At 41.2% G+C, this 14,585-nt stretch overlaps 2 protein-coding genes across 2 annotated transcripts; one reads left to right on the top strand and one right to left on the bottom strand.

Annotated features, from left to right (window-relative positions):
- Nucleotides 1–3,333: 3,333 nt before the first annotated feature.
- dnlz (DNL-type zinc finger) lies at nt 3,334–3,987 on the bottom strand. The gene has a single exon (XM_056285294.1). The coding sequence runs from the start codon at nt 3,938–3,940 to the stop codon at nt 3,377–3,379; it is 564 nt and encodes a 187-aa protein (XP_056141269.1). The 5' UTR covers nt 3,941–3,987; the 3' UTR covers nt 3,334–3,376.
- A 65-nt stretch (nt 3,988–4,052) lies between these two features.
- txndc15 (thioredoxin domain containing 15) lies at nt 4,053–13,542 on the top strand. The gene is made up of 6 exons (XM_056285290.1): nt 4,053–4,241; nt 4,720–5,039; nt 8,167–8,304; nt 10,310–10,473; nt 12,651–12,781; nt 13,214–13,542. The coding sequence occupies exons 1-6, from the start codon at nt 4,145–4,147 to the stop codon at nt 13,408–13,410; spliced, it is 1,047 nt and encodes a 348-aa protein (XP_056141265.1). The 5' UTR covers nt 4,053–4,144; the 3' UTR covers nt 13,411–13,542.
- The last annotated feature ends 1,043 nt before the right edge of the window (nt 13,543–14,585 follow it).

Consider the following 14,585-nt stretch of genomic DNA (forward strand, 5'->3'; position numbering starts at 1 on the left):
CCTCTAGGATGCATTACAATAATCCACTTATTACAAACCTAGCCACGATTTACGATTACTGCGGACTTAACTTCAAATTTTTTATCATCCTATGAAGCAGTCATCCATAGGAATTGAGTGAAATTGAATAACTTTAAAAGTCAGTCCATTGTGACTTTGTCTTATGTAAATGTAAAGTTAGTGCATTGATTTATTATTGTTCTTCACTAAACATTTATCATATTGGAAAACACTTCCAGTGGGGAATAAAGGAAATTGTGCTCCTGAGTGGGAAAAAAAGGAAAACGGACTGAGATCAGCATTTTCTACAAAGGTGTTACAGATTTTGCCTGAATGTATAAAAATAAGTAATGTCTATGAAGTCAGACAGCTAGCTCATAACCATAACTTATATAGTTGGGGAAAAAAACAATTTGCTCAGTGTGTACTTGAGTGACGGTCATTAATCTATTGTCTCCAGTATGTTATAGTCTTTCCTGCTCACAGGTAGAAAGGGGAACCAAAAGGTGGTAGTGCTCGAAATTTGTAATTTAATTTTAAGACAATCCTTGAATCATCCTCCACCTGGTTTACAGTAGATCTGTTACGTTTTTGACTTTTACATTGAAAAGTAAAAATCTACTTTTTTTTAACAAAAAACTATTATCTTTGGGCGGGGGCTGTTGAGACTATTTACACAGAAACTATTTCTATATTCTATATAGGCATAATATTGAAGGAACTGCTGCATTGTTGATGGTTTTTTTTTTTACTTAGCCATGTGACATCCTTTACATACAGAATACGTGATTACCAATTTCTGCTTTAGTTCATAGTAAAAAAATAAAATGCTACAGAAGTTTTCTTTGATGTATCAAAGTACACCAACCTACAAAATGTTAAAGATTACAGCAACATTGATCCACAATATTTCATAGTAAATCGGAAATCGAATGTTTATCATGGCTTTATTGAATTGTTTCTTCACCCAGACTTGTGCAACATTTGAAAGTGTAGATCAACAGGCAAACTTGATAACTTTGGGTGCAATATTCTGTTGTATGTATTGTACTTTGTGGTAACTTTGATACTATCAAATTTTGATATTGTTGTATTTTGATACTTGTGTACAAGATCTAACACTCACTTTCTGGATGTGTGTAAAAAAAAAAGGATGTCGATGTAGAGGACAGTGATGGTGGTGTGGGTTAGACTGATGGTAACAGTGTTGTAGTAAAACATCTCGCCCCAACCTCTCTCTCACGAGTCTACCCAGAGAGTTTAGCTGGCTAACGCCGGCATGTCACCATTCTACTTGCCTCATGTTTTATTGGTCTAACCCGCTGGACCCCATGTGTTTGACTATGTAACATGGGTTTCGGCACCTTTGGTGTGACGATGGCAATTCGGAGGGGGTTAATTGTGGCGTGTGTTTTCCTCCAGAAGAGAGAAAAATTCTAGATTTTATCCCTCAGAATTGGCTGTGTGATGTGCCTCATTTCTTCTCAGAAAGTTGAATCAGTACATCTGGACACAATGTTTATTGAGAGAGAAACATTTCATCTCTCATCTAAGTGACCTCTTCAGTGATGAAACGTTTCTCAATAAACATGTCCAGGCGAACTGATTCAACTTTCTGTGATTTTCTTACCTGGATTATTGAGCAGACGTAATGCCTCATTTCTTGTTGAAATTGTCATGAGGGCAATAAGTTGTACCATCCTAGGCCCATACCAACATGTTTTCAACTCTCAAAATATATATATAAAAAAACAAAAACAACCAAAAAAAGAAAAACAACAAAACAAAACAAGGTTTTCTACCTCTTAAACACTGGGACCGAATTGTCATGTCAAAACACGTTATCGCCCTCCTTTACCAAAGACGTTATGCTTTCTACCTGTAAGCTAATAAGTTATGTGTGCTAGGCTGTATTTGATATCGAGTCAGACCATTTGGTGACCATGACATGGGAATTTAATCTTGCAGTGTGACTAATATGTAGCCAAAAATGCATTCAGAAAACAACAAACCACTAAGAGATACTACCATCCATCCATTCATTAAACACACTCAACTGGGGAACTGGAATATGAATTCCTTACTTGTATAAATGATATCCAGCAAACATATATACATAATAGTTACAAATAATTCACATCAAGGTAGCTATTTCTTGAATACATTATAAAATGATATCCAGAGGCAATTAACATTTATTTCCTCATACTGCATCATTTTTTATTTCAATTGCTCTGAAGATATTCTTATTGGTACAATACTTTTTTGTTAGTTTTGTGTTTTGCTATGTAACCTTGGTTTATTTTCACTAATAATGGTTTTCAAACACAATTCCTGTTAATGCATTGGGAAATTTGGTTCGCACAGTGTATGTCAAAAGTTATTTACAGACCGTTTTCATGTGTCAACAAAGTGTAAAATGATTAAAACCCATTACTTGGTAACAGTAAGTGGCATAAAAACCATTAAGGCTGATTGGTAGCATTACTAGCTTATTAGCAGGGCTTTTGAAGTGTCCAGCATGCCTGTATGTATATACATTTCCACCGATTTGTTTGACACCTTTACATAGAATTTGATGACATGATTGGAGAACTCGAGTGTATTTTCTGAACTTTTTCATCAGTTTAAATAAATGGAAGGTATTGGGTTAGTTGCACTGAGATTTCCCACCAAGTAGGATACCTGTCGCAGATTAATGTGACCTTGAAAAAGGGAAGTAAACTTTATGCCAAGGGACCAGTAAAATGTATGTAACTGAGTGTGGGCTGTCTCAGCTTGGAACGATTGGCACCCCCATTGTTGATTCAAATCAGTACATTCACACCATGGAATTGGTTTATATACTGTAGTCCCTAGTATTTCCTAACCAACTTTACCTTTCACTTTTTTCAAAGGGGATTTTTTTTTCTTGCACTCTCCCACTTCCACCAAGATCTACACGTGGTCTGCAGTGTGTAAACTGTGGTTTTAAAGACTGTTTTTAGGGATATGTATAGCCAGGTTACTTCTATAGTGTTATCAGCTAGGACCATAAAGCTTTGTGTAATCCTGATTTATTCTTGCATGTTTGTTGTGGAATGTTGAGAAGTTGTGTAATAAATTTGAAACGAAGACACTTGACGTGAGGATTATTTTTGTAAGCACCTAAAGTGCGTCATGTTTGGTTGCTGCACAACTATATTAATCCTCTAGTTGATTTAAAAAAAAGTCATGTTCCCTGTGGTGCTGCTGCTGCTCACCACCAGTGCTTTTGCTGTACGCAATGGGACAGTGAGACGGTAATAGCTTCACGCATTTTTAGTCAATCCATGCTCAATGTTACTTGTAAGAGTTATTTATTTACAATGGTTAAAGATTCAAAATACAATTGCAATCACGTTTTTTGTGGATCATCTTTGTCTGTGTCATCCTCATGCTGTGACACTCCTTTACCGGACCCGTCCACCACTATCTCTAAAGTGGCATCTCCTGTCGTATTCACAGTCTCTCCTTTGGCTGCGAGGATTTCCTCGATGTTTCTCTTGCCTTCCAGGTCGGAGAACCAACCCAGGTTGTCAGCGATGATGTGATGCTTCTCACATCCCGGACATGTCACTATGACCACGCCGTTGTGGTACGCCACCTTGGATATCGTTTTGGCCGATCTGGTGGAGCAGACCTTGCACGTGTAAATCAGATGGTAGTGGGTTGACTGAATCTTTCCCACGGCATCACTTCCAACATGAGAAGTAAACGAGAACCCCCTGTTTCTCAGGCCAGGTTGGTGTTTGTGGGTGAATGACGCAGTGGGACGGCTGTGTCTATCCCGTGTTGACAAATGTCTTAGATTAAGCGCTGCTAACGCAGGTCCTGGTGAGCGGAAACTAAGTCCAGCTTTCAGACTCGACAGAAGTGCAATTTCGTGATAATACCGCGATATCCTACTTGCTCGTAGCATCGTTACACCAAGTCGATAGAAGAGTTGCGGTTGTCTCCCAAGTGCCACCGGTAACAACCCGGAAGTCGAATAGGAGTGGTACGCGTTTTTATTTTTCCGGTAGGGAACCAACCAACCAACGTACAGGTTCCTCTGCTAATGCGAAGAGTATTTCTGAGCTTCAAATGACTTGAAAAAAAAAGATTATATTTATTCAATGACAATATGACGGGGATTTTGAATAACATACGATTTATTCTTGTTTTAATCGCTGTTGTTTATCTTCTTAATATGACAAGTTTATCGTCTGTGACAGCACAAGGTAAGCCTGAACGTACAACTCCGTGTTTGGCTAAACAGTGCTAGAGAAAAAATGTTATAAGGATTATGCTAACGTTTGATATCTAACTTTAATTCTATTCCCGCCTTTAAAACGAAGCAAGCCTTTATTAGCTACACAATAAGGTGTTTCTCTTTGCACAGCCGAGTTAAGATTTTAGTGAAGAAAACGGGTACCCATAGCCTATAGAGTAAAGACGATGGATCCTATTCCCTTTAAAAGTCGATCGACCCTTCAGCTGTAAGACCTCATAGTTGACGTTTTAGTGGAAGGCCAGAGAGTATCCAGATGAAAGTATTGAGCTTGATTGATTTCCTCGAGATAGAAAAATGACCAGTGTTTGAAGCCAACAATGTAAGAATATGAAATCGATGTACTTTTTCCACTATACACAAACATGATACATCACTGTCAGTATAATGTCACGCTACCTGACATCACGCTTATTTTACTCTCACAGAGACTGATGACCAGCCTGAGTTAAAATTATCAGATGACATCCACTCTGATTTGGAGAACAGCCCTAAATTTGTTGAGAAAGAGGACTTCGAGTCTCAACCCAAGAGACAGTTCAAAACAGCTGAGATTGCAGATGCGGTGATGGGGACCGAAATACCAATCGATAGGAGTGATATTGAATCGCTCTTCCCCAAAAATGTGAAGGACTTCCAGACTGGCTTCTCACCGCCTTGTGATGAGAACGATGTGCAGTGTAGTGGTGGGTCTGCGTTGGCTATGGATGAAACAGCACTGGAGAAGGACACGGCATCACCAGAGCAGGTTACTTTCCAGACTTGAGGCTCTAATAGTCATGTGTCACTGAACACCAAGACGAAGGTTTTCAGACCAATCAAGCACTACACAAGCTGATTTTCCTAATCAGCACACCTTTATCTATTAGTGGAAACAAAGGATTTGGATGGGGTTAAAATCTATAGATATGGTTCTTGTGGTGCATGATTGCCCATCACTGCTCTTGAAGCAAAGAGAGGTTAATGTTGTTTATATACACTACCGTTCAAAAGTTTGGGATCACCCAAACAATTTTGTGTTTTCCATGAAAAGTCACACTTATTCACCACCATATGTTGTGAAATGAATAGAAAATAGAGTCAAGACATTGACAAGGTTAGAAATAATGATTTGTATTTGAAATAAGATTTTTTTTACATCAAACTTTGCTTTCGTCAAAGAATCCTCCATTTGCAGCAATTACAGCATTGCAGACCTTTGGCATTCTAGCTGTTAATTTGTTGAGGTAATCTGGAGAAATTGCACCCCACGCTTCCAGAAGCAGCTCCCACAAGTTGGATTGGTTGGACGGGCACTTCTTTGAGCAGACTGAGTTTCTGGAGCATCACATTTGTGGGGTCAATTAAACGCTCAAAATGGCCAGAAAAAGAGAACTTTCATCTGAAACTCGACAGTCTATTCTTGTTCTTAGAAATGAAGGCTATTCCATGCGAGAAATTGCTAAGAAATTGAAGATTTCCTACACCGGTGTGTACTACTCCCTTCAGAGGACAGCACAAACAGGCTCTAACCAGAGTAGAAAAAGAAGTGGGAGGCCGCGTTACACAACTGAGCAAGAAGATAAGTACATTAGAGTCTCTAGTTTGAGAAACAGACACCTCACAGGTCCCCAACTGGCATCTTCATTAAATAGTACCTGTTAGAGCCTGTTTGTGCTGTCCTCTGAAGGGAGTAGTACACACCGGTGTAGGAAATCTTCAATTTCTTAGCAATTTCTCGCATGGAATAGCCTTCATTTCTAAGAACAAGAATAGACTGTCGAGTTTCAGATGAAAGTTCTCTTTTTCTGGCCATTTTGAGCGTTTAATTGACCCCACAAATGTGATGCTCCAGAAACTCAATCTGCTCAAAGAAGTGCCCATCCAACCAATCCAACTTGTGGGAGCTGCTTCTGGAAGCGTGGGGTGCAATTTCTCCAGATTACCTCAACAAATTAACAGCTAGAATGCCAAAGGTCTGCAATGCTGTAATTGCTGCAAATGGAGGATTCTTTGACGAAAGCAAAGTTTGATGTAAAAAAAATCTTATTTCAAATACAAATCATTATTTCTAACCTTGTCAATGTCTTGACTCTATTTTCTATTCATTTCACAACATATGGTGGTGAATAAGTGTGACTTTTCATGGAAAACACGAAATTGTTTGGGTGATCCCAAACTTTTGAACGGTAGTGTACATGTTTTTAAACTGAAACAACATGATTGGACAGGTGGAATAGCAGCTACTGTAGCAGCCAAATGGAATTTTAAGTTTTGCCTGTGGCTGGTTTAGCGCTTTCCTTTCCTAGCTCTCTGGCAGGGAATAAAACATAGTTTGGAGAATATTATATGCACTAAAACAAATTTGTTGGTTAAGAGGATAGGGGGATGCCACAGTTTTTGAAACCATCTCTAAATGTTGCAAGGGGATGAAAATATAATTTTCCTGCCTTATTATTTGGATCAGAAGAGTAGTACTTATAATCTTAGAGTTAAAGTGCAACACAGGCTGTAGACGATACTGAATAAGAAGTTGAGTAGAAAGTCCCCCTTATGTGTCAGTCACCTAAATAGCAGGTATTTATATAATGGTCTTTTTAGTTTCCCTTTCTTTCTCCATATCCCAAATCTTAGAGTTTAATTAATTAAGTTTCCTTTATTAATCCCCTTGGGGAAATTCAGTTACTGCAAATTAACCCATCCTAGCTGTAATCTGTGTAGCTAGGAGCAGTGGGCTGGCGCCTTCATGCTGCGCCCAGGGACCAACTCCAGTTCTTTCCCATTGCCTTGGTCAGGGGCACAGACGGGAGTATAAATCCTAACATACATGTTAGGATTTATACGGGGGAACCCGGAGCCCCCGGAGAAAACTCACTGCAGACACAGGGAGAACATGCAAACTCCACACAGAGGACGACCTGGGATGACCCCCAAGGTTGGACAACTTTGAATCCAGGACCTTCTTGCTGTGAGGCACAGTGCTAACCACTGGGCCACTGTGCCGCCAGCTTTTGTAGAGTTAGCAATACCTGTTACTCCAAATTTTTTTGTACTTGAGTGATTTTTTTAAAATTAGTATCTTGATTAATTCTGAGCAGTGTTTTATGTGCCTGATTTTGTTTTAAAGATACTTTTTGTAAATTTAAACTTAAGCCAAAACAATGTCCATTGAGAAGACATAATGCAGCACAAACAGCACTGCTAAAAATTGGTCAGAGACAGATGGAAATTGGCATTCAGGCATTGTGGAAACTATATGCAGTTTGTTACCTAATTATGTACAATATTTCTCTTAGATGATCACCCAACAACCATAGCATGAAATGGAATAAATCACTTCATTTCTAGTGCAGCATCTTTGTTGCTCAATTTAAAAGTTAACTGAATGGTCAGATGCCCACATTGTAGGCTTATGGTGTTTATGGCTGTTGCTGAACCAATCTGGCTTCATCATTCTATTACAAGCACGTTGACTTTTCTGTGTAAACTCTCTCTCTTTCTCTCTCTCTCTCTCTCTCTCTCTCTCTCTCTCTCTCTCTCTCTCTCTCTCTCTCTCTCTCTCCCTCTCTCTCAGTCTCTCTTTCTCTGTCTCTCTCTTACTCTCACTCACACACACTACATACACGTCTCTCTTCCTTCTACATGTTGCCATGATGTAGTGATGCTTTTATGTCTATTTTTGTGATTGAATTGCCTCAAAATAACTAATGTTTTACTATTTGGAGAACAGTTTTACCAAAAACTTTGTGTTTAAACACATGTGATGATTCATTCTGCAGTTTCCCAAAACCTGAAAACCTGGCCCCCTACATTTATTAAATATAAATAACGGCAATATACATACATAGTTGCAACTGACCCCTCTTTGTTTTGTTTTGGGATATTTTTGCTGCTAGGTTACTTTAGACATGGTGCACGTGGAGGTGGAGGATCAGAACTCGACAGAAGCAGCCAAGACCTACAAAGTCAACTGTGACAAGAGGAACATCACGGGGATGGGCTACTTCACAGTGATGGTCCTCAATGCTTCACAGGTATTTATCCTGCCCTGTTAAGCCTATAGATCAAAGGACAGAGAGAGCAGTGGTTCCTAACTGTGTGCGAGGGGCCAAGTGTGCAGTGCCTGGCAAAAGTATTCAACCCCCTTGACAGTCATCACTAATTTCTGGATTATAAAAGATACTCGCACATCTGTTCCTGAATAGTATTATTTTTGTGAATCCATAAGCTCTAACAGCATGTTCCCAAAGCCAAAATAAGTTATGTTTCGCTGAATCTTAATAAATTAAAAACTAAAATATAATGCTTGCATAAGTATTCAACCCCTTGTGCTCTGAAAGCTCCAAGTTTACACAAATGACAAATTATTCCTAAAACAAACTCGGGTAAACACATCCATTCCATCCATTCATTATCCAAACCACGTATTCTGCTCTCAGGGTCACGGGGATGCTGGAGCCTATCCCAACAGTCATTGGGCGGCAGGTGGGGAGACACCCTGGACAGGCCGCCAGACCATCACAGCACTATAATATATAGTATAGTCTATAATATATAGTTTAAAAAAAGGGAAACACAATTGGACATAATTAGTGTGCACCTGTAAGGTATTAAAGTGATGGTCTCATTTATAGGTATAAAATGCACTCTGTGTAAAGTTCATCAGCCGGGTGTGAACTCCATCAGAAAATGAAGACAAAGGAGCATAATACTGAAGTAAGAGACAAAGTGATTAAAATGCAGAAGGCAGAAAGGGATACAAAACAATATCCAAGTGTTTGGATGTCTCATGGAACACTGTTGGATCCATTGTCAGAAAGTGGAAGCTGTATCACACCACCCACATGCTTTGTAGGACCGGCCGTCCCTCAAAGCTAAGTGTCCGAGCCAGACATGGGCTGATGAGGAAAGCCACAGATGATCCTGCGATCACTTTGAAGGAGCTCCAGAGGTCAGTGTCTGAAACTGGAGTAAATGCATGAGTCAACCATATCACAGGCTCTCCATAAATCTGGCCTGTATGGGAGGGTGGCAAGAAAGAAGCCATTTCTCAAAACTATGCATATAAAAGCTTGCTTGGAGTTTGCAACCAAGCATGAGAGAGACCCAGTTAGGATGTGGGTAAAGGTTTTGTGGTCAGATGAAACGAAAGTTGAGCTTTTTGGCCAAAACTCAAAAGTGTTGTGTGGCGCAAGCCTAATACGACTCATGCCCTAAAAAACACCCTCACTACAGTGAAGCATGGCAGCGGCAGCATAATGCTATGCAATTGCTTTTCATCTGGAGGCACTGGGAACCTTGTTCAAACTGAGGGAAGAATGGATGGAGCTACTAAATACAGGGAACTATTGGAAGAAACCCTGTTGCAGTCTACCATAAAACTGAAGCTTGGGAGAAGGTTCATCTTCTAGCAGGACAATGATCCAAAGCACAAGGCTAAAGCAACAAGGGCATGGCTCAGCAACAAAAAGGTGAACGTTTTGGGGTGGCCAAGTCAAAGTCCGGACTTCAGCCCCATTGAAAATCTGTGGCACAGACTGAAAATTGCAGTCCAGAGGCACCATCCGACCTACTTTCAAGACCTGTACAAATTCTGCCTAGAAGAATAGGCAAAGATTACCCCAGAAGAATGTGTAAAGCTTGTACATACTTACCCCAAGAGAATCATGGCTGTTATTGCAGCAAAAGGGTACTGTACAAAGTATTGATTGTGGGGGTTGAATACTCATGCAGGCACTATATTTTTGGTTTTAATTTATTTTAAAAAAAGTCAGCGAAACATAATTTGTTTTGGCTTTGGGAACATGCTGTTAGAGCTTATGGGTTCACAAAATAATATTGTTAAGGAAAGGATGTGTGAGTATCTTTTATAATCCAGAAATTAGTGATGACTGTCAAGGGGGTTGAATACTTTTGCAAGGCACTGTATCTTGATGTTCCCCCCGATACTAGGATACACATCAGCTGGTTTCATGCAGTAAGCTGTTTGGGGAAGTCTCAGTCCAGATCTCTGTCTATGTGCTTTTTTTTCCCTCACAGGACTTGATGGAGTTTCTGAATGCCAACAGCACAGAATGCTCTGTGGTGTTGTTCTTTACCACATGGTGCCAGTTCTCTGCCAGACTGGCCCCTCACTTCAATGCCTTGCCCCGCGTTTTTCCCAGCATTCACTTTCTGGCACTGGATGCCTCTCAGCACAGCAGGTAAATTAGCCACGAAAGGGAAACGCAACCCCATCCTATGTAATCGGAGGACTGGTTTGCATATCCCCATAATCTTTCTAATCTGAGATCCAGGTTACATGTGATACTTGCATGCAACTTTTACCATCACAAATCAATATTAAGCCATCAATAATAATAACAAATACAATAATCAATGACAAATCAATTTTATTATTGTATGATGTGCTGTTTAGGAGAATCAGCCAAATGCCAACTCTCAATCCGGTCCTTGTATGACCAAAGTGAGAGCTGCGTCCGCATTCTCGGCACAAAGTCAAACACGTTTTCAGTGGGTGTCGAACTCCGCCAAAATTGTCCGTTGTTTCCGATTCTGTTTGTGATATTCATGGACAGGATCTCAAGGTGCAGCCAAGGTGAGGAGTGTGTCTGTTTTGGGAACCTCAGCATTGCATCTCTGCTCTTTGCAGATGATATGGTTTTGTTGGCTTTATCAGAACGCAACCTCCAGCATGCACTGGAGTGGTTTGCAGCTGAGTGTGAAATGGCTGGGATGAGAGCCAGCACCTCCAAGTCTGAGGTCATGGATATCTACCGGAAAATGGTGGATCGCTCCCTCCGGGTTGAGGATGAGTTGTTGCCTCAAGTGAAGGAGGTCAAGTATCTCAGGGTCTTGTTCATGAGTGAGGGTAGGATGGAGCGGGAGATTGACAAGCAGATTGGTGCAGCATCAGCAGTAATGCGGATGTTGTATCGGACCATTGTGGTGAAGAGGGAGCTGAGCCGGAAGGCAAAGCTCTCAATTTACCAGTCAGTCTTTGTTCCAAACCTCACCGATGGTCATGAGCTTTGGGTAGTGACCGAAAGGGTGAGATCACGGATACAAGCAGCTGAAATGAGTTTCCACAATAGGGTGACTGGGCTCAGCTTTAGAGATGGGGTGAGGAGCTTGGACATCCGGTGGGAGCTTGGAGTGGAGCCACTGCTCCTTCACGTCGAAAGGAGCCAGTTAAGGTGGTTCGGGCATCTGATTAGGATGCCTCCTGGGTGCCTTCCTTTGGAGATTTTCCAGGCACGTCCAACTGGGAGGAGACCCCAGGGTAGACCCAGAACTCGCTGGAAGGACTACATGTCCAATCTGGCCTGGGAACACCTTGGGATCCCCCAGGAGGAGCTGGAGGGCGTTGCTGGGGAGAGGGATATCTGGAGTGCCCTACTTGCTGCCCGTGCAATCTGACCCCAGCGAAGCAGCTGATGATGAGATGAGTCAAATACCTACTCTCTATTGTCATCCAGTCAGATTAAGCTGCATTCATCTAAAACTGCTGTTATCACAAGTCATATTTCCATTCAATGATTTTTGAATTTTAAGTGAGGTTCTCAAAAGATGAAGGGGGCATCCGGGTAGTGTAGCGGTCTATTCCGTTGCCTACCAACATGTGGATCGCCGGTTCGAATCCCCGTGTTACCTCTGGCATCCTTACAGACACAATTGGCTGTGTCTGCAGGTGGGAAGCTGGATGTGGGTGTGTCCTGATCGTTGCACTAGCGCCTCCTCTGGTCGGTTGGGGTGATTGTCCAGGGGGGAGGGGGAACTGGGGGGAATAGCGTGATCCTCCCATGTGCTACGTCCCCCTGGCGAAACTCCTCATTGTCAGGTGAAAAGAAGCAGCTGGCGACTCCACATGTATCGGAGGAGGGATGTAGTAGTCTGCAGCCCTCCCCGGATCGGCAGAGGGGGTGGAGCAACAACCGGGACAGCTCGGAAGAGTTGGGTAATTGACCGGGTACCATTGGGGAGAAAAAGGAGGGAAAATCCACAAAAAAAAAGAGGAAAAAATTTGAATGTGAATCGGCTGTATCTCCATTAGCTGGTTTTAAGTGATTAGCAATCTCCCTTCGGGCAGGACTACGTCTTCAAAAACATTCAAGACAAAAATGACAAAGGGTTGATGAGAATTACTTGGAGACATTTTAAAAACCTCTCTCTATCATTCTTTATCAAACATATCAACCTTTCCAGCTCAAGCAATCATGATGACTTTTACGATATTTGTTTTTCCATATTTTTAATTTTCCGCCCAGTTTTTTGATAGCCAAGTTACTTGGGCAAGTAATAGTTCAGTTATAAAAACGGAACTATCATCAAGCTCCCACTCCTAACCCATTGCATTTTCTTTGGCTCTATTCTTTGACAGTTTGTCTACTCGGTTTGGAACAGTTGCTGTGCCAAACATTCTGCTGTTCCAAGGCGTCAAACCCATGGCTAGGTTCAACCACACTGACAGGACCCTGGAGACGCTCACCTCTTTCATAGCTAACCAGACAGGTTTGGAAGGAGTAGAAATAAAGCAGTTTGTCTTTTTATTTTATTTTTTTATTCAACAAAATGCCAACTCCCTAAAGATGCAAGATGGTCACCACTAGCAGGGGCCCTACTGCTTATTTTCATGGCTGGATGTTTATATATACCTTGAATGTTCGCTGATAATGACCTAGGCCTTTTGAATTTTCCTATTCTTTTTTTCTTTTCTTCCCTATAACACTCTTCCAACTACACAAATATAAACACACAGACTAACATATACATACAAGCACACACATTTTAATGCTCTTAATGCTGCCTTAAGGTGACTTGTGAAAACCCAGTGAAATATTCTCAAAAGTGAATGAATTTAGCATAATAACACATAATCTGACCAAGGCTAGGCAACTGTGCTACTTCCACGACAAGTTTATCAGTGTTGCTCTTATATTGCAGGGTTTGAAGGGAGCCCTGACAGAAACGTGACAGATGCCGACCGTTCAGGGCCCCTGCTAAATGTCCCAGTAAGGAGCATCGACTGGCTGCTGGTCTTTTCTGTTCTGTTCATCAGCGGTTTCTCACTCTACGCTGTCCTACGGACAGACAGCATCCGTTGGCTCATACCGGGACAGGAGCATGAACACCAGGACTGAGACTACACAGACTTCAAAATGATTTGGATTGTAAATTATTATTTGTTGAAAAAAAAAAGAAGTTTAGGTTTTACCATTTTATTTGCTTATGTTTCAAGTGTTTGGTGACTTAAATAAATTGTATATAGATTACACAGCTTCTGATAAGTGCTTTCTTTTTACTTTGTGTATGATTGTACAGGATTAAATGGACAAATAAGAGTTTAAGCATCATTGACAATGATGCATCAGGAGCTTGAGTGATGTTTGAATAAACCTCACACAGCCTACAGTTTGAAAATTTTTGCTTTATTTTAGTATAGTTTAATATATATCGCTTTGTTTAAGTATAGGTTAGTATACTGCTGGTGTTGTGTGTGGCTGCCGCTTTTCCCTCTCGTAGCCCCCCTTCCCATCCACCCCTGTATGTCTGTGTTAGGTTTATCTGTTTTGTTTCACCCTGTTTATTGTAAAGCAACTTTGAGTGTTGGAAAAGCACTATATAAGTTTAATGTATTATCATTATTATCATAGATTGAGTGGAAAGAAGTGTTGACTGATGTTAACCACACCGTAGTTGACCATCAGTGTCTCACAGTGAAAGATTCTCATGAACACATATTTCCACTGCAGAGCCTGGAGAGGTGGAGGTATGCACTGGAGATAAGATGAATGAAAGTCAGTAGGAGCAAGACGGAATACATATGTGTGAATGAGAGGGAGGACAGTGGAATGGTGAAGATGCAAGGAGTAGAGGTGATGAATGCATTTGAGTTTTAACTACTTGGGGGTCAACTGTTCAAAGTAACGGGGAGTGCAGAAGAGAGGTGAAGAAGAGACTGCAGGCAGGGTGGAGTGGGTGGAGAAGAGTGTCAGGAGTGATTTGCGACAGAAGGGTACCAGCAAGAGTTAAAGGGAAGGTTTACAAGAAGGTAGTGAGACCAGCTGTGTTATATGGTTTGGAGACTGGCACTGACAAAAAGACGGGAGGCAGAGCTGGAGGTGGCAGAGTTGAAGATGCTAAGATTTTCATTGGGAGTGACGGAGAAGGACAGGATTGGGAATGATTATATTAGAGGGACAGCTCAGGTTGGACGGTTTGGAGACAAAGCAAGAGAGACAAAATTGAGATGGTTTGGACATGTGTGGAGGAGAGATGCTGGGTATGTTGGGAGAAGGATGCTGAAGATGGCGCT

The sequence above is a fragment of the Lampris incognitus genome, chromosome 8, assembly GCF_029633865.1.
Source record: "Lampris incognitus isolate fLamInc1 chromosome 8, fLamInc1.hap2, whole genome shotgun sequence".
Classification (NCBI taxonomy): Eukaryota; Metazoa; Chordata; class Actinopteri; order Lampriformes; family Lampridae; genus Lampris; species Lampris incognitus.